Below are 19,838 nucleotides of genomic sequence, written 5' to 3'. Positions count from 1 at the left end.
CATGGTTAAAGGAGGGGCAGGACTGGCAGCTAAATATTCCAGACTATACGTGTTTTAGGCGTGATAGGGGAGGGTTGAAAAGAGGAGGGGGAGTGGCGCTCTTAGTTAGGGAGCAGATCACAGCAGTGCAGGGGGAGGATAACATGGGGGGATTGGGAATTGAGTCTCTGTGGGTAGAGTTGAGGAATAGGAAGGCGGCCATTACTATGCTTGGAGCGTACTATAGGCCACCCGATAGCCCACGGGCAGTGGAAGAGGGTATATGTAGGGACATTTTGTATAAGTGTAGGAAGAACAGGGTTGTTGTAGTGGGAGATTTTAATCTCCCTGGGGTGGATTGGAAGGTGCCTAGAGCTGGGGGGTCGGATGGGGAGGAATTCGTAAGATGTGTATTGGAAGGATCCTTGCAACAGTATGTAGATAGCCCGACTAGAGAGGGGGCTATACTGGATTTAGTTCTGGGAAATGAGCCGGGTCAGGTGGTTGAGGTTGTGGTAGGCGAACATGTGGCTAATAGTGACCACAACTCCGTCTACTTTAGGATACGAATGAAAAAAGATGACAGCTGTCCTAAGGGGAGGGTGCTAAATTGGGGGAAGGTTAGATACAGCCGGATTAGGCAGGAGCTTAGGGATACAGATTGGGATAGGCCGCTGGAAGGCAAGACCACGTTAGGCATGTGGGAGTCTTTCAACGGAAAACTGCAAAGGGTGCAGGAAAGGCATGTGCCAGTTAGGAGAAAGGATGGGAAAGGTAGGATTAGAGAGCCAAGAGGTTACTGCAGAAGGTCAGAGGACATGGAGTTGGGGGTAGGGTGTTAGCGTGGATAGAGGATTGGTTGTCAAATAGGAGGCAGAGAGTGGGGGTCAACGGGTGCTATTCGGATTGGCGGTTGGTGACTAGTGGGGTGCCCCAGGGGTCGGTGCTGGGGCCTCAGCTATTTACCATTTATATAGATGATCTGGAGGAGGGAACCGAGTGTAGGGTGTCGAAATTTGCTGATGACACCAAGATTGGGGGAAAGGCAAATTGTGCGGAGGGTGTGGAGAGTCTGCAGAAGGATCTAGATAGGCTGGGCGAATGGGCCAGGAAATGGCAAATGGAATTTAATGTTGGCAAGTGTGAGGTGGTCCACTTTGGTAGGAAGAATGGTAGGAAGGACTATTACTTACGTGGCGAAAAACTGCAGCAGGCGACGGTGCAGAGGGACCTCGGGGTCCTTGTGCATGAGTCGCAAAAACCCAGCCTGCATGTGCAGCAGGTGGTCAGGAAGGCGAATGGGATGCTGGCCTTCATTGCGAGGGGGATTGAATATAAAACTAGGGAGGTCTTGCTGCAGCTGTATAGGGCATTGGTGAGGCTACAGCTGGAGTACTGTGTGCAGTTTTGGGCGCCGCACCTGCGCAAGGATATTTTGGCCTTGGAGGGAGTGCAGAGGAGGTTTACTAGGCTGATACCGGAGTTGAGGGGGTTGAGCTATGAGGAGAGGCTGAATAAACTAGGCTTGTACTCGTTAGAGTTTAGAAGAATGAGGGGAGATCTCATTGAGACGTATAAGATGATGAATGGGATGGATAGGATAGAGGTGGAGAGACTCTTCCCGCTCAAAAAAGACAGTAGGACTAGGGGGCACAGCCTCAAGATAAAGGGGGGGCGGTTTAGAACGGAGTTGAGGAGGAACTTCTTCACTCAAAGGGTGGTGAATCTCTGGAATTCTCTGCCTGTTGAAGTGGTGGAGGCTGCCTCGCTAAATATTTTTAAGAAGCGGGTTGATGGGTTTTTGATAAGAGAGGGGATTAAGGGTTATGGGGAGAGGGCGGGAAAGTGGAACTGAGCCACGACAGATCAGCCATGATCTTATTGAATGACGGGGCAGGCTCGAAGGGCCAGATGGCCTACTCCTGCTCCTATTTCTTATGTTCTTATGATTACTAGAGATATAGAAGACCTGGTTAGGAAGAAACGAGAGGCGTATGTCAGGTCTAAGCAGCTGGGAACGGAGAGAGTGTTGGAGGAATACAGAGAGAGTAGGAGGGATCTCAAACGGGGAGTTAGGAGAGCAAAGAGGGGGCATGAGATGGCTTTGGCAAGTAGGGTTAAGGAGAATCCAAAGGCGTTTTACTCCTAGCTTAAGAACAAAAGGATGGCTAGGGGTAAAATCGGTCCTCTCAGGGACAGACGTGGGGAATTGTGCTTAGAGGCAGAGGGAATGGGGGAGATCCTGAATGAATACTTTGCGTCGGTATTCGCGAAGGAGAGGAGCTTGATGTCTGGTACGGTCATCGAGGGAGCGGTAGACCAATTGAAAGATCTATCGATTACGAGGGAAGAAGTGTTAGGGCTTTTAGCTGGCATTAAAACCGATAAATCTCTGGGGCCCGATTGCATTTATCCTAGGCTGCTTAGGGAGGCGAGGGATGAGATTGCTGGGCCTCTGATGCAAATCTTTGTCTCTTCTTTGGACACAGGTGAGGTCCCAGAGGACTGGAGGATAGCGAACGTGGTACTGTTGTTTAAAAAGGGTAGGAGGGATAGCCCAGGTAACAATAGACCGGTGAGTTTAACGTCAGTGGTAGGCAAGTTGATGGAGAGGATTTTTAGGGATAGGATTTATGCGCACTTGGAGCGTTGCGATCTGATGCAGCATGGCTTTGTCAAGGGGAAGTCTTGCCTTACAAATCTGGTAGAATTCTTTGAGGAGGTGACAATCACGGTCGACAAAGGACAAGCCGTTGATGTCGTCTATATGGATTTCAGTCAGGCATTTGACAAAGTCGCTCATGGTAGGTTGGTACAGAAGATTAAAGCTCATGGGATATGTGGTCAGGTATCTAGATGGGTAGAGAACTGGCTTGCAAAGAGGAGTCAGAGAGTAGTAGTGGAGGGGTCTTTTTCTAGCTGGAGGTCTGTCACTAGTGGTGTGCCGCAGGGCTCAGTACTGGGACCTCTTCTCTTTGTAGTCTATATAAATGATTTGGAAGAGGGAGTAGGTGGTGTGATCAGCAAATTTGCTGATGACACCAAGATGGCTGGATCGGCGGGCAGTGAGGAGCAGTGTCTGGCAATACAGCGGGATATTGATAGGCCGGTTGATTGGGCAGATACATGGCAAATGGAGTTTAATCTGGATAAATGTGAGGTGATGCATTTTGGCTGGAATAATGTAGGGGGGAGTTATATGATAAAGGGTAAGCCTGTAAGGAGTATAGAATCGCAGCAAGACCTGGGGGTGCAAGTGCACAAGTCTTTGAAGGTGGCAGTGCAAATGGAGAGTGTGGTGAAGAAAGCCTATGGTATGTTAACCTTTATAGGAAGGGGTATAGAATATAAGAGCTGGAGTCTAATGTTGCAGTTGTACATAACGTTGGTTAGGCCGCATTCAGAGTATTGCGTCTACTACCGGAAGGACGTGGAGACTCTGGAGAGAGTGCAGAGGAGGTTTACCAGGATGTCGCCTGGTATGGAAGGACTGGGGTATGAGGAAAGATTGAAGAAATTGGGGCTCTTTTCCCTTGAAAGACGCCGACTGAGGGGGGATCTAATAGAGGTAAATAAGATTATGAAGGGTATAGATAGAGTAAACAGAGGTAAACTATTTCCTATAATAGAGACACATAAGACAAGGGGCCATGGACTTAAGGTGAGGAGGGAGAGGTATAACACAGATATTAGAGGGAGGTTTTTCACACAGAGGGTAGTGGGGGTATGGAATGCTCTGCCAAGTAAGATGGTGAAGGCAAACACGCTAGAGTCATTTAAGAGTAACTTAGACAGGCACATGAGTGGGCTGGAGATGGGTGGATATAGGAGATTGTTTTAAATAAGGGTCATTAGCATTGGGGCGTCCCTGGTAAGGTAAATGGATATGGTACAATAATAATGTTTTTTTTTCCTTTTCATTCACAAGTTTTAAGTCGGTCCGCCTTGTGTCCAATGAGGGGCACACACACGGTGGGTCGTACTTGGGCTGCTCTTGGTTGTTTGAGATTGGCCTAGTGCTTCATGTCATTAGTGTGTGCCTAAACTGGACCAGGTACTGGGCAAGATGACAGCTCAGTGACTATCGCTGATTGCTGTGCAGACACATGGATTTGGGCCAGTGTCTGTGGGAGTTTGCGCATTCTCCCCATGCTTGCGTGGGCTTTCTCCAGGTGCTCCGGTTTCCTCCCACACCCCAAAGATGTGCTGTTAGGCTGATTGGCAGTAATAAATTGTCCCTAAATCAGTTTCCCTCAATCTGGATGGCCATAAAACATTAGACAAGGGTCGTGAGTGGAGAGGGGGACTGGTGGTGTTGAGGTGGCGGCGCGGGCTCGTTGGGCCGAAGGGCCTGTTTCCCGGGCTGTTTTTGTTCTTTGTTCTTTGTTCTTTGTTCTTTTATATGGTAAAGGGCTCAGTCACTCCAAATTCCATTAAGGTCGGAAGTCCAATTCCCCAAAAGATATTTCAGCTACTGAGGAAAAACAAATTAGAATGTATGTTAAGTGATTTGTGCACCAGTTTTCCAGAAGTAGAGGATAATATAACTTCAGAAGGAAGTAGCAGCTATTCTGTGTGTTGCAGGCTGTGTCACTGAAGCTTGCTCCTGTCATGGTCCCATTATCAGGAATAACTGTGCCTTCAATTAAAAACATGTCCTTGTGCCAAATTTAATATACAATTCATCAATCATTTATGGTGATCCACACAGTAAGTTAGAGACATCTGTCTGTGCTGTCCTTCTGTCACTGATCCCCACTTTGTTTCTCCCTCTGCTTCAATTTCTCTGTTTCCTTTCCTTGCTGAATGTGGAAAAGTACAAAGTAGTACTTTTACCCATGTGAGCAAGAATCCAATTAACAAAGTTGACTAATGGCTAGCAACTTAAATGGAGGATGATGTAAATAGAATGAATAGAAAATTAAAATAGATTCAATAAAAAAGAGACAAGGTTATCTTCCCTCCTTGGGCCTAGTGGTACCATAGCTAGACTATTAATCCAGAAATTCAGCTAATGTTCTGGGGACCGGGGTTCGAATCCCTTCACGGCAGATGGTGGAATTTGAATTCAATTTTTAAAAAATCTGGAATTAAGAATCTACTGATGACCATGAAACCATTGTTGATTGTTGGAAAAATACCATCTGGTTCACTAATGGAAACCTCCCATCCTAAACCTGGTTTGGCCTTCATGTGACTCCAGAGCCACAGCAATGTGATTGACTCTCAATTGCCCTCGGGCAACCAGGGATGGGCAATAAATGCTGGCCAGCCAGCAATGCACAAGTCCCATAAATGAAAAAAAAGTGGAAACACACAAGAGGTTTTATTTCTCTTGTTTTTGATAACATAGCTGATCTGTATCTAGAGGCACCAATCAATGAATAATGAGAGGATCAAGTTAGCATGTTTCGCCACCAGGTTAATGGATAGAATTACTTAAACAAACTTTACTTTTGTAGCTAATGTTGAATTTGCATTTACTAAATTCTAGCAAATGTCCTACAAGTGATGATTAGTAACTTTTTATTCTCTTTTTCAGTATACAGCGCAGACTGTCTTTACAGCTACCAATTCTTCATCATGCCTACCTGCCATCAATAGGTGGAGTTGATGCTAGTTGTGCCAGTCCATGTGTTAGTCCTAGTGCCAGTCCACGGCACAGACATGTGCAGCCATCATTTCGAGTCATGGTTTCCGGTCTGTAAAGAAGAGCTTTTGTAGCCTGAACTGAAGAGTACTCAGTGTTTGGACTGTGTACTCCACCTAGTTCTCTGCTACGTACACGATGCACGCTCTCCTTACCACAGAGGAATAGGCATTTGAAACAGACACTACTGAGTTCCTGAGCCAGTTTGTGTGGTCTTGGGGAGATGTCCTGAATCTGACCTGTAGCCTTATCTGTGAAGTTTTTGTTTCTGCATAAACTGGATGTACGTTTCCTCCCCAGAAAGAGTGACAGGTTTTCTTAAGGAAGCAGGGACTGAAGTTTTATCAAAACTGCACAATGGTTTTTTTAATGTCACAATCATGAAGGGAGAAAATTGAGTTGCTATGCAAAATTTGATACGTAATAATGGTTCACACTTCAAACAAAATCCAGTATATATAAATTTAAATTGTAGCATATAAGCAAATATTGTCACTGTTTCTGCACATGAACACACAAAAGAAGCATTCTGTACTAAACCCCTAGGCAAATTTTGATATGGAGAATGAAGCTTTGTAATAACTATGTCCACTGTAGAAATGTGTTTCTATTGTAGAAACTACTGCCTGATTTAGAATGACACATTCTGATAAGTCACAGGGGTCTTTTGAACATGGTAAGTGGACAGTGTATAGATTGGTGTAGAAGTGGTTTTGCTACTAGTCTGATAGAGTGAGGTTTGCCAATTCAAAACATTATGGCTTCTGTCCAAAACCTTTGTTCTGATAAAACTTGGTATCTCTTGCTCACAAGTTGATGATTTCTGGTTGTGGTATATATTTGTAGTACTACAGACTGAAACTGGTGTCCTGAGTGAAACCAGTAGAAGTGGAGCTTGTCAGTTCCTGGCTGAACAAAGGAGAACAAGTGGTGAGTTTTCTTAGTTCAAATACTGAAAACAAAAGCTAAACGGGTTTGATGTCACTCCATCTTTGTTTCCCCATATGCCAATCAGTATCTTTGCTTAGCTAGCCCACTCTGTGTTCATATTTATTATATCCTTGGTCAAAATACGACATATGACTAATTGAAAGGTTGTCACATGTAAACAAAAATGTTTCCATTATTTCCCCCACCTGACTTCAGCAGGCAATCTGCTAAACATGCAGCCAAGGGAAAGATTATCACATTGTTGTGACAAAGTACACATTTAGGCAGTACAGAAAGATGATGAAACAGAATCTGTTTTGAAGTTAAATTCCAAGGTTTAATAAAAATTATATACTGAGTGCAAGTTGAGTGACAACATAACTTATGACCTTTGCTTATTGTTAACGAGGTATCTGACATGAATGGAAATCTGTCATTCTGATTGACAATCTCCAGCTCAAATCATGCAGGTCTTGTTGCCTGATATACAGTCCATATTCTGTCCCTAGAGGGGTACACCTCATTTGCCTACACCACAGAATTTAAGAGCAGGTAAGCAATTGCAAAAGTTTAGGGATCTCCAAATGTGTGTAGCGGTACTGCTCGTTTTTACCAGCTAAGATTGTGTCACCCACCAACAGAGAATACTGGTAAGCTTCCAATTATGTGCCCAGCTTGGGCTATCCTTCCAATTAGGAAATTAGTTTGCTAGATTATCTGGATCCAAGTGCTGAGAAATTCCAATGCCCATGACAAGTATAATCCACTAGGTTCTCTGAGTGAGCTGAACTCACTCTCAAGCATTTTGGAGGACTGTGGAACTACCTGGCTCGGGTATTGAACTTCCAAGTTTGTCTCTAGAGAATTGACTTTGTGCCATCTCCCATAACTCATGGGTCACCTTGGAATCAAATTAGATCTCTCCCGGCTGCTGCCTATGCCCCCTTCAAGGAAGATAGTGCCTCATTGATCAATGAGACAACTGACAAGTGTGGGTTTGAGCCCTCACCCACAGACAACGTACCCAAGACTCACTTGACTATAATGGAGAAGCATCCAAATGGGACACTGGTGCTTTACTACTACTGCACCAGTCAACAGTTGTATATCATAACTTACTTAGATTCTGATTGTGTCCAAAAGGCCCCAACAAAGCTGAGCCAGGTTTGCATTTCTGTCAAGGTTGCACAATCCCATGTTCATCTACGTCAAAGGAGCATGCTCAGTGCACTGATAAACCAGTAATAATAAGCTTTTAATTAACGTTGTGAAGAAATGCTGTTTTCTGGTATTCTGAATGGTAACACTGGCTGTTAATGTATTTCCCTGCCTCCTTAATTCAACACTAACCAGGTTTATTTTTGAAGACAGTTCATCACATGGAAGGAGGACTGACTATTGTATATAATGTATACACAAGTTCTCTGTAGAAATATTATTCTAACATAGCAGGAAAAAAACAAAAAAAAAAGTATTGGACATGGAGGTGAGCGTGTGTATCTGTGACTGTCTGTGAATACTGACTGTGTGCAGTTTATTAGGTTTAAACCATGCAGTACATTTCTGTCTTAATGATACAGTAGTTCTTTCCCGTAAGGAAACATTTTTATTTCCTGCCAATATCAAAGACCCACAAAGTAATATAGTTATTTAATGTTTCTGTTCTTTTATACAGCAGCAAAAAAGGGTAAATTTATGGAGAAGGCTGTGCCCCTAATGGCATTTTCCAAATCATATTTGTGCACAAATGCTTTAAACTAGACTGGAACTGCCAGGATAAACTGTAAATGGACAGGAGGTTTCTTGTACCCTTATACTGCATGAATCAATTTTTAATAAATTGTTGCGAATCTGTTTTTATGAATAAAATACAAAAATTCAAGATTCTTGTATTATCATTTTGTGAAATAACCTGAGTTACAGATCTGAGAGAGGTGCATGCTGGGTTCCTGATGCTTCACATATTGCAGAACTGCTGAAAGACCGCTGTGTGCAGAGATTACTTTCACACCGTGAGCTCCTTGTAACAATCTTATTCAAACTGCCACGTCACAGACAAAAAAGATAATATTCCCTACCTCAAAAATGGTTTGAATCATCCAAAAAGGAATACTATTTTAAAAAAATTATTTGTTTGATATGCTAATAAATCAAAGGATTCTCAATGTTCACCATGGTTTTACTACATGATTCAGCTGAGTCTGAGCACACTGAGGGGGGAAGAGAAAGATATGGCTCCTGTATTCTAAGGGCGAGTGCCCTGATGTCCTCTGTATTGGATCAAAGACCTTGTGCCTTAGTCCCATATAGCTGACAAGGCACCAGGACTGATGGAAGAACGCCAGGTAAGTCAAAACCAGGAATTGAAATCCTAACCAGGAAGGGTTGGGAATTTGGAAGCTGATGGGGTGGTGGAGGGAAGAGGAAGAAGTACCAGCCCATATTCTTTGAATGTGGCAGATGGGAGATGTATTTTTCCAAAATATATCCCTGTTGGTAATTGAGAATCCCAAAGTTTTGTTTTCCTGACTAAAGCTGGTGCTGGCTGCCTGGGGACAAAGCAGTTTTCAAATACCATGCAGCCTATTTATCACCTGTAGCAGAGGAGATATGATCACAGAACATTGCTGTTTACCAATAGCAGGTGAGCATGTGTGCACACATCCTGCTGGGTATATTGGGATTTAGCACCTTTTTGGAACATTAATCAACTTTCTATGTGGACCTATAGGACATAAGAAATAGGAGAAGACGACTATATGGCCCATCAAGCCTGCTCTGCTATTTATTATTTCAATATCCCTTGATTCCCTGAAAGACCAAAAATATGGCCAACTCAGCCTTAAATATATTCAATGATGGCACGTCAACAATTCTTGGGTAGACATTTCTAAAGATTCACAACTCTGAAAGAAGAAATTTTCATCTCAAAAACAGTCCCTTATCCTAAAACCATGCTTGTGTTCTCGATTCTCCTGCTAAACAACATCTCAGTATCTATGGTGTCAAACCCCCTTCTTAATCTTTGTGTTTCAGTGAGATCACTGCTCTCAATTTTTAAACTCTGGAGAAAATAGGCCCAATTCAGTCAGCATCTCATCAATGGGCAGCACTGCTGTTCACAGCACCAGAGCCTGGGTTTGATTCCTGACCTGGGTCACTGCCTGTGTGGAGTTGCACATTTCTCCGTGTTTGCCAATGATTCCTCTGGGTGCTCTGATTTCCTCCCACAGTCCAAAGATATGCAGATTAGGTGGATTGGCCATGCTAAATTACCCCTTAGGGGGACTAGCTAGAGTAAATGCATGGGGTTATGGTGATAAGTCTTGGGTGAGATTGTGGTCAGTGCAGACTTGATGGACCTCGTTCTGCACTGTAGGATTCTATGATGCTTCTCAGACACCCCAATTATCACAGTGATCAATCTAATAAACCTTCACTATTGCTTGCAATGCAAGTATATCCTTCCATAAATAAGGAAACCAGAATTTCACTTCATATTCCAGTTGTGGTCTCACCATAACCCTGTACAATTGTGGAAAGACTTCTTTATTTTTGTACTCCAACACCCTTGCAATGCAGGCCAACAGGCCATTTACTTTCCTAATTGCTTATTTTTCCTGCATACTAACTTCTTGTATGAACACCAGTGCCCCACAGGCTGTATCCTCAGCCCCTTAATGTGTGGTCAAATCATGCTTCATGTTTGCTGTAGTGGGTTAGATTTCAAACAACGACAAGATAGAGTGCAGGAAAGAGAGAAGGAATTTGCAGAAATAGTGTGTCGACAAGAATATCTCTCTCAAAGTCACTAAAACAAAGGAGCTAGTCATTGACTTCAGGAAGCGCAGTTGAGGACATGGCCCTTTCTACATCAACAGTACTAAAGTGGAGATGGTTGACAGCTTCAAGTTTCACCAACAATCTCTCCTGGACCCTTCATGCCAAAGTTAAAGCTCACCAACACCTCTACTTTCTCAGAAGGCTAAGGAAATTTGGCATGACGCTTACCAATTTTTACATTTGCACCATAGAAAGCATCCAATCCCGAAGTATCACAGCTTGGTCTGACTCCTGCTCTAACCAAGACCACAAGAAATTACAAAGGGTTGTGAATATAGCCCAATCCACCTCACATCCATTGACTCTGTCTATACTTTCTGCTGCCTTGGCAAAGCAGCCAGCAAAACCACGGACTGCACATACCCTGGACATATACGCTTCCATCTTCTTTTGGGAAAAAGATATGAAAGTCTAAAAACACGTACCAACATATTCGAGAACAGCTTCTTCCCTTCTGTCATCAGACTTTTGAATGGTCCTATCATGCATTAAGCTGATCTTTCTCATCACCATATCTGTAACTGCAACACTATAGTTATAAAATCCTTACAATGCAGAAGGAGGCCATTCGGCCCATCGAGTCTCACTGACCACAAATCCACTCAGGCCCTATCCCCACAATTTCTGTTCACCTCTGCTAGTCCCCTGGCACCAAGGGGCAATTTAGCATAGCCAATTAACCTAACCCGCACATCTTTTGAGTGTGAGATGAAACCGGAGCACCTGAAGGAAACCCACACAGACACAGGGAAAACATGCAAGCTCCACACAGACACAGTCACCTGAGGCTGGAATTGAACCCAGGTCCCTGGTGCTGTGAGATAGTGGTGATAACCACTGTATTAACGTGCCATCTTATGTTCTGCACCCTTTCGTTTCCCTTTTCTCCTATGTACTTTATGAGTGGTATGGTTTGCCTGTGTAGCATGCAAGAAACAATATTTTTCATTGTATCCCAGTATGTGACACTAATAAATCAAATCAAAAAGTCTCTCTATACATTATTTCCAAGTTTTAAACTTTTCAAAAATATGCTTTTCTATGCTTATAACCAAAGTAAATAACCTCACACTTCCCCACATTGTACTCCATCTGCCACCTTGTACCCACTTGCTTAATCTGTGTGTATCTCGTTGTGTCCTCTTCACAGCTTGCATTCCCAGCTGGCTATGTATCATCTGCAAAGTTCGTCTGTCTCTAACTAAGTCATTAATATAGATTGTAAAAAGCTGAAGTCCCAGTACTGATCCATACAGCACTCCACTAGTCACAGTCTGCAAATTGAAAGTGCCCCATTTATCCATATTCTCTGCTGCCTTTCATTAATCAATCCTACATCCATGCTAATGCATCATGCCCCACTTCAGGATTTACTAATCGTATGTAATAATAATCTTTTGAGACATCAAATACTCTTTGAAAATTCAAGTATATTACATCTAGTGGCTCTGTTTGGCCTACATCCTCAAAAGATTCTAATACATTTGCCAAACAGAACTTCCCTTTTGTAAAACCATGTTGACTTTTTCTAATCATACTATTTTTTTCAAAATGCTTTGCTAAGACTTCCTTGATAATCACATTCCCGTGACTAATGTTAAGCTAACTGGTCTGTGGTTCTATTTTCTCTCTTCCTCCTATTTTGAATAGCAAATATAAGATTTGCTAAATCCCAATCTGCTAGGATCATTCCAAATCTAGGGAATTTTGGAAAATCATAGCCAGTGCATCTATCATCTTTGTATCTATCTCGTTTACAACTAGGCTATCAGGTCCTGGGGATTTGTCAGATTTTAGTCCCTTGGATTTCTCTGGTATGTTTTCCTCTGCTGATATTAATTACCTTAATGTTCTCACTCTTATTATCCTCTAATTCTGGTACACAACATGTGTCCTCTACTGTGAAGATTGGCAGACAAAATATATTTGTTTAACATCTCTGTGATTTCCTTATTTTCCCGTGATAATTTCTTCTGTTTTTGCTTCTAAGGAATCAAAGTTTACTTTAACAACTCTCTTCCTTTTTAGCTCCTTGCAAAATGTCTTCTCATCAGTTTTAATATTACTGACATGTTTACTCACAAAGACCAGAATTTTACGGAGCTTGAACGGGTATGCATCCAACCCAAACTCACGTGAAATTGCACAAGGTATAGGCCATGTGTCTCAACAGCTTGGTGCCAACCTGAGTCAGGGAGAGCTCACAAGAAATGAAAGGCAACAATAGAAAGCACAATTAAGCTCAATAAGCATGCAATTCATCCTAATTTTAAGTCAACTGTGTGTTTTCATGCTTCGTGTATGGGCCAGTTGGCCAGGCGACTTACACGATTTTTCACCATTTTTGATTATGAGCAGGATAGGGGGCGGGGAGTGATTCTCCTGGCCTGCTGCATTGCTAAAGCAGTGCAGTAGGCCGGGAGACATAAGCAGAGGCCATGTCATGAGCTTCCCACTGGGCGCCACAGCCTCCGCCCATCTCCAGCCGTGAATTTCTAGTGTCATCAGCTCCAAGCCAGAAATCGGCGCAGAGTTGATTAAAATATTTAAACGTGTATTTGAATCTGATTAGCAGGACCAGGACTGAAGTCTTCAGGTCCACTATATATAATGCAATCCCAGAAGCATGTTTCAGGCCCACCAAGGGTGTGCACCCAATGGGTGAAATGTTCAGGTCATATTCCACTTTTTCTGTTATCAATTTTTTGGTGACCCTGTCCTGCTCAATGCACTAATAGTGCACTATCTGCACACTATGCATAATGTGGGTAGAACAAGTCAACAGGGCTTTACACAAAACTGAAATTCTGTTCCACAAAGTTCTTATGAGTTCTTCAAAAGCACTCCCAATCATCAGACCTACTTACTGTTCTTTGCAACAATAAAAACCTCTTCTTTAAATATAACGCTACCTTTAACCTCCTTAGTAAGCCATAGATGGATTTTTCTTGCTGAGATTTTATTCTTCAATTGAATGTATTTTTCTTAAACATTTTGAATCTTTTTCAATGTTTCCCACTGTTTATTTACCACTGTATTTTTTACATAAGAACATAAGAAATAGGAGCAGGAGTAGGCCATCTAGCCCTTCGAGCCTGCTCCACCATTCAATAAGATCATGGCTGATCTGTCGTGGCTCAGTTCCACATTCCCGCCCTCTCCCCATAACCCTTAATCCCCTCTCTTATCAAAAACCCATCAACCCGCGTCTTAAAAATATTTAGCGAGGCAGCCTCCACCACTTCAACGGGCAGAGAATTCCAGAGATTCACCACCCTTTGAGTGAAGAAGTTCCTCCTTAACTCCGTTCTAAACCGCCCCCCCTTTATCTTGAGGCTGTGCCCCCTAGTCCTACTATCCTTTCTGAGCGGGAAGAGTCTCTCCACCTCTATCCTATCCATCCCATTCATCATCTTATACGTCTCAATGAGATCGCCCCTCATTCTTCTAAACTCTAACGAGTACAAGCCCAGTTTATTCAGCCTCTCCTCATAGCTCAACCCCCTCAACTCCGGCATCAGCCTAGTAAACCTCCTCTGCACTCCCTCCAAGGCCAAAATATCCTTGCGTAAGTACGGCGCCCAAAACTGCACACAGTACTCCAGCTGCGGCCTCACCAATGCCCTATACAGCCGCAGCAAGACCTCCCTAGTTTTATATTCAATCCCCCTTGCTATGAAGGCCAGCATCCCATTCGCCTTCCTGACCACCTGCTGCGCCTGCAAGCTGGGTTTTTGCGACTCATGCACAAGGACCCCGAGGTCCCTCTGCACCGTCGCCTGCTGCAGCTTTTCGCCACGTAAGTAATAATCCTTCCTACCATTATTCCTACCAAAGTGGACCACCTCGCACTTGCCAACATTAAATTCCATTTGCCATTTCCTGGCCCATTCGCCCAGCCTATCTAGATCCTTCTGTAGACTCTCCACACCCTCCGCACAATTTGCCGTTCCACCAATCTTAGTGTCATCAGCAAATTTCGACACCCTACACTCGGTTCCCTCCTCCAGATCATCTATATAAATGGTAAAAAGCTGAGGCCCCAGCACCGACCCCTGGGGCACTCCACTAGTCACCATCCGCCAATCCAAATAGCACCCATTGACCCCCACTCTCTGCCTCCTATTTGACAACCAATCCTCTATCCACGCTAACACCCTACCCCCAACTCCATGTCCCCTGACCTTCTGCAATAACCTCCTGTGAGGTACCTTGTCAAACACCTTCTGAAAATCAAGAAAGACCACATCCACCGGCTCTCCTCTATCCACTGCCCTAGACACATCCTCATAGAACTCCAGTAAATTTGTCAGACACGACTTCCCTTTAACGAAACCGTGCTGCATCTGCTTTATCAAGCAATTCCTCTCAAGATGCCTAGCTATTTCCTCCTTGATGACGGATTCTAACATTTTACCTATTTTTAGTCTATTTGTCCAATCAATTATTAACCAGTTCTCTTCTCATTTTTATGTAATTTATTTTGAGAGTTTTGTTTGTGATTGGAGAATTTCATTTTCAGAATTCAATTGTATTATGATCAATATTTCCCAGTATATCTGATATTACTATTAAACCTGCCTCATTGCACAATGCTGGATCTCAAATAGCTTTATCTCAGGTTGATTCCCCAACATATTGCTCCAGGAAACCATTATGAAAGCACTCTACAAACCCATCTTGCAGACCACCTTTTCAAATTTGATTGGTTCCCCAGTCCATATGAAGATTGAAGTCCCCCCACAACTACAACATTACTTTGTTACAAGTCCCAAAAATGTCATGCTTAATGCTCTGTCCAATGATAGATTTGCTGTTGGGGGTCGGGGAGAGGGACTATCCACCATTGTTTTCTGAACCTTACTATTATGAGTCATAGTATTCACTCATACTGATTCTACTTCATTATTTTCTGAACCAAGATCATTTCTCACTGATGTCCTTATGTCATTCTATATTATCAGGGCTATCCCTTCCTCCTTTCCAATTTGCCTGTATTTTCAAAATTGTTGCATACCCTGGAATATTCATTTTCTAACCTTGGTAATTGTGTAACCATGTCTCTGTAAGGCAATTAGATATGAACCATTTACACCTATTTGTGACACGAGTTCATCTATCTTACTGCAGATGTTCCACACACATTGATAAAGTGACTTCATTTTTTTAACTGCTTTTCTCTGCATTTACTTTACTCTTCGATGCAGTATTACAGTTAAAATCTGCCCTTTCTTGTCTTACTCTGCTACCTTTACTCACATTGATATACTTCCCTATTTCAGCTGTAGATTTCTAAATCTAACTTCACCTGAATCCTCCTCTCCCTGACAGCTTATATCCATTTTTCCCTATTTTGACCATTGTTGCTGATGCACACTTTATGTTTGTATGTTCTATTTCTTCCTTTCATATTCTGGTGACCATTACTTGCACTGTTACACTTATTGCCTTGTCCTTTCTCTTTAACGTGAACCTTCCCCAACCCCTCATTATAACAGTTTAAAACCCTCAGCCATAATTATATAACTCACCAGGGCAGTGGTTCCAGCGCAATTCAAGTGAAGACGGCACTAACAGTACAGCTCTTTCTTTCCCAAGACAGGTGTCGTTGCTCATAAAATAATTTTCATTTCTCATTTCTTTCGCACCAATCTTTGAGCCACATATTCAGCATATGTTGATGGTCCTTCTTGGTAATCTAAATTCAAATGTGAACAACATTCACTTATGTTAACAGCTCAATAGCATAACCATCAAAGAACTGTGACAATCAATATGGACTGCAAAACACAGTCAATAATAATGACAATGGATTATCTGCTCAAGACAGTGTTATAACTAACTAAGGCTGACGAGGAGTCAGAAATGAGCTCATCAACAGCAGAACATGACAAAGATTCAACAACTTTGGTACTGTTTTGGTGCCAATCTTTTACTGATAGCTAATGTCTTATTTCTAAATGATCCCTTAATATTGATTGCAACTGAAGCATCTCAAGTTTATGAGCTTCAAAACACATAGAGCCTCTGGGAAAACCTTCAATGCTCCTCACCTCAAACCAAACCCCCAACATCAAGAATGGTATTTGTTTTATTGGCTGAAGTGTGAATTGAACAATTGGCGCCATGTAAGAATGGATCTGATTGAAACATTTTGGATTGATGCTGTGCGGTCAGAAGGTACTGGTTGATTATCAGTTCGAATGTAAGATTTGGGACTATCATTGCAGAAGGTGAGATTGGCTAGTGTCATTTATACTGTCTAGGACAGCCTTTCTAGTTTCATCCTGATTGTGAACTTGAGGGTCTATAATTCATACTGAGAAACGAGAACTAAATCCAGCATTCAGCGTGTCAAGCTGAATCAGCCAATACAAGACATGCTTAAAAGCCTCAGAGCATTTTTCACTATTTGCCATCCATGGGCAATGAACATGTGCAAGAAATTCAAAATTTTAACAATACAAAAATGCATTTTCTGATGAAACTCCCATCAACTTAATATTTGATTAAATATGCACAAACGTGCAAATTTTGAGGAGAAATGATCTGCTAAATAAAGAACTTACTGAATGAAATTTCAGTTAGGGAACAATTCATACAAAAATATCAAACATGCTCCCACTGCTTCTTTAAGATGGAGTTTATCCATACCCTGCAGGGGTGGCGGTTTGGCTACATGGGATATAAACAGAAAGAAGTCTCACAACGCCAGCTTAAAGTCCAACAGGTTTATTTGTAGCAAACACCACAAGCTTTTGGAACACACTGTTCCTTTGTTAGGTGAGTGGGAGTTCTGATTACAAACAGGGCACAAAGACACAAACTTAATTTACATGCATAATGATTGGAATGTGAGTCTTTACAGCTAATCAATTCTTAAAGGTACAATCAATGTGAGTAGAGGGAGCTTTAAGTACAGGTTAAAAGGATGTGTATTGTTTCCAGACAGGAAAGTTAGTGAGATTTTGCAAGTTGTGGTGGTTACAGATAGTATGACATAAACCCAAGGTCCCAGTTGAGGCCGTTCTCATGTGTGCGGAACTTGGTTATCAGTGTCTGCTCTGCGCTGTCATGTTGTGAAGGCCGCCTTGGCGAATGCTTACCCAAAGATGAGGCTGCATGCCCGTGAGCGCTGTAGTGTTCCTTAACAGGAAGAGAACAGTCTTGCCTGGTAATTGTTGAGCAGTGTTCAGTCATCCGTTGTTGTACCTTCTGCATGGTCTCCCCAATGTACTAAACCTCGGGACATCCTTTCCTGCAGTGTATGAGGTAGACAACATTGGCCGAGTTGCAAGACTATGTGCTGTGTATCTGGTGGATAGTGTTCCCATATGAGATGGTGGCATTTGTGTCAATGAGCCAGGTTTGTGTCTTTGCACCCTGTTTGTAATTAGAACGCCCACCCACCTGACGAAGGAACAGCAGGTTCAACCTGTTGGACTTAAAGCTGGTGTTGTGCGAGGAGTTCTTTTTGTTTTTAACCCCAGTCCAATGCTGACATCTCCACATCATGATTACATGGGATATTAGGTGTCACTGGCAGTGTGTCCATTAGAGTATTTGACTATGATCAGGTCACTGTAACCCAGTACTGGCTACTTCCAATTATCTGTAAAGGTTAAAACAGTACATGTTGTGGTATGTTACTGTGGCTTTCCTTTCCCGTCACTATACAATTAGAGAAACATAGGCATCAGACGCTTGCCACGAGTTTGCATAGGTGTACAGAATGGTTTGGAAATGTGCTGTGAGATTCATTTCTATATAACCTAGTACATTGAGGCAGCAGATAATTAGCAAATCCATGTTGGCCCTTATTTCACAGGGGTTGGTGTAGAAGCAGGGTAAGTCTTGCTGCAACTGATGTGGTGAGATCACATCGGGAGCAGTTTTGATCAACTTATTTAAGGAAAGGTATTATTTCATTAGTTTAGTGAAGGTTTACTGGTATGGCGGAATCGTTTTATGATGAAAGATTAAATAGGTTGGGACTCTACATGTTGGAATTTAGAAGAATGCGAGATGATCTCACTGAAATATATAGGATTCCTAAGGGACTTGACAGGGTAAAGGCTGGGAGGATGTGTCTCCTTATGGGAAAGTCCAAGACCAGGGTCTCAGAAAAGAAAGGTGCCAATTTAAGACTGAGAGAAGGAGGAATTTCTGAAGCTTGTGTCTTTGAAACTCCTTGCCACCGAAAGCTGTGGGACAAGAATCCCTGTGTATATTTAAGGTTTAGATAGATTTTTGATCAGTAAGAGAATCAAAAATTACAGGGCAAAAGCAAGAAAGTGGACAAGAAAAATGTCAGATCTGGCTCGCAAGGACAAATGGTCCACACCTGTTCCTACTTTTTATGGTTTTGTAAGCACCATCTGTCAAAATAGGCTTCATTTGGACATTGCTTTGTTCCAGGTAGCCTCTTGCAGGCAGATTAAGAGGCATGACGAGGGCAAGTCTCCCATGGTCACTGTCACAGGGGTGTCAATTGTGATTGATTAGAATATTTTCAGTGCCCTGGCAGGGCAGAAATCACAGTGGAGAGGTTCAAGCATGGAGTTATGTGCAATCTGGATAAAGATTTGAAAAGGAACAGTTGGTAAAGGATCCGACCACCACTGTTCAGTATCTTAACCTGGGAGACTTCTTGGTAATTTGAGATTGTTGGTAACTGTGAAATGGAGATTCTGTGAATTTAAAGTTTCTACCACAACAGTCCCAGCCTCCAAATTAGCAACGTCATCAGCTGGCAACAGAGATTGCAGTGAGAGTCTGACTGGCCATAAGAAACAAGATTGACTTCTTGAGCCATTCAATGTCATGGCTGATCTGATTGTAAACTCAACATCCCTGCCTTCAGATCCCTTGTCTATCAGCCTTTAGTCAGGAAAGGAGAGAGGTGTTGTGCCATTGAGGGGAGAGGGTTTTTAGAATCAGAGATTCAGAGCTGGGGTGTCAGGAAGGAGATGATAAAATTTACTATGAGGGGGAAGATTGCTGTGGGAGTGAATTCAAGGTCAGGAGATCTGGACTCAGTTGAAGGCAGGTGGTGTTGGGGAATAGTGCTAGGTGGGAGAGAGAATAGTTCCTCCTAATTTCTGTCATTATATCATTCTATTATAAAACTCTCCTTTTCTGGGGCCCAGCCCATGGAAATGTTTGGAAATGTTAGTGCTAAATATAGGATCATGTGCTGCCCTTTCTCGCAATCCCTCAGTTTGGTTCAGGTTAATCTGTGCGTATCAGCTGGGTACGAGGCTCCCAGTTCAGATTTGTTATCTTCACAAGAACCTGAAAGCAAGGAGATAGCGAAGGTCAGATGAGTAATAAGATTTGCAGATGACATATGGTCAGACCGTCACAAGATCAACCATCCAGAAATACTACTAACCAGAGCAGGCGAACCTACTTTTGGCAGACAAGTATGTTTTGT

At 42.7% G+C, this 19,838-nt stretch overlaps 1 protein-coding gene across 3 annotated transcripts in view; it reads left to right on the top strand.

Annotated features, from left to right (window-relative positions):
• Nucleotides 1-8,403, top strand: part of gabbr2 (gamma-aminobutyric acid (GABA) B receptor, 2) — a 909,903-nt gene extending 901,500 nt beyond the window's left edge. For all 3 annotated transcript variants that reach the window (XM_080208032.1, XM_080208024.1, XM_080208042.1), the window contains one exon: nt 5,522-8,403. In XM_080208032.1, coding sequence (XP_080064158.1) covers nt 5,522-5,687 — 166 coding nt within the window. In that variant the 3' untranslated portion in view covers nt 5,688-8,403. The remainder of the gene's footprint in view (nt 1-5,521) is intronic.
• Nucleotides 8,404-19,838: the final 11,435 nt, after the last annotated feature.

This window comes from Carcharhinus amblyrhynchos, chromosome 2 (assembly GCF_965287045.1).
Source record: "Carcharhinus amblyrhynchos chromosome 2, sCarAmb.v2.hapA, whole genome shotgun sequence".
Classification (NCBI taxonomy): domain Eukaryota; kingdom Metazoa; phylum Chordata; class Chondrichthyes; order Carcharhiniformes; family Carcharhinidae; genus Carcharhinus; species Carcharhinus amblyrhynchos.
The sequence above is the reverse complement of the archived record's forward strand: the minus strand, read 5'-3'. Positions and strand labels throughout refer to the sequence as shown.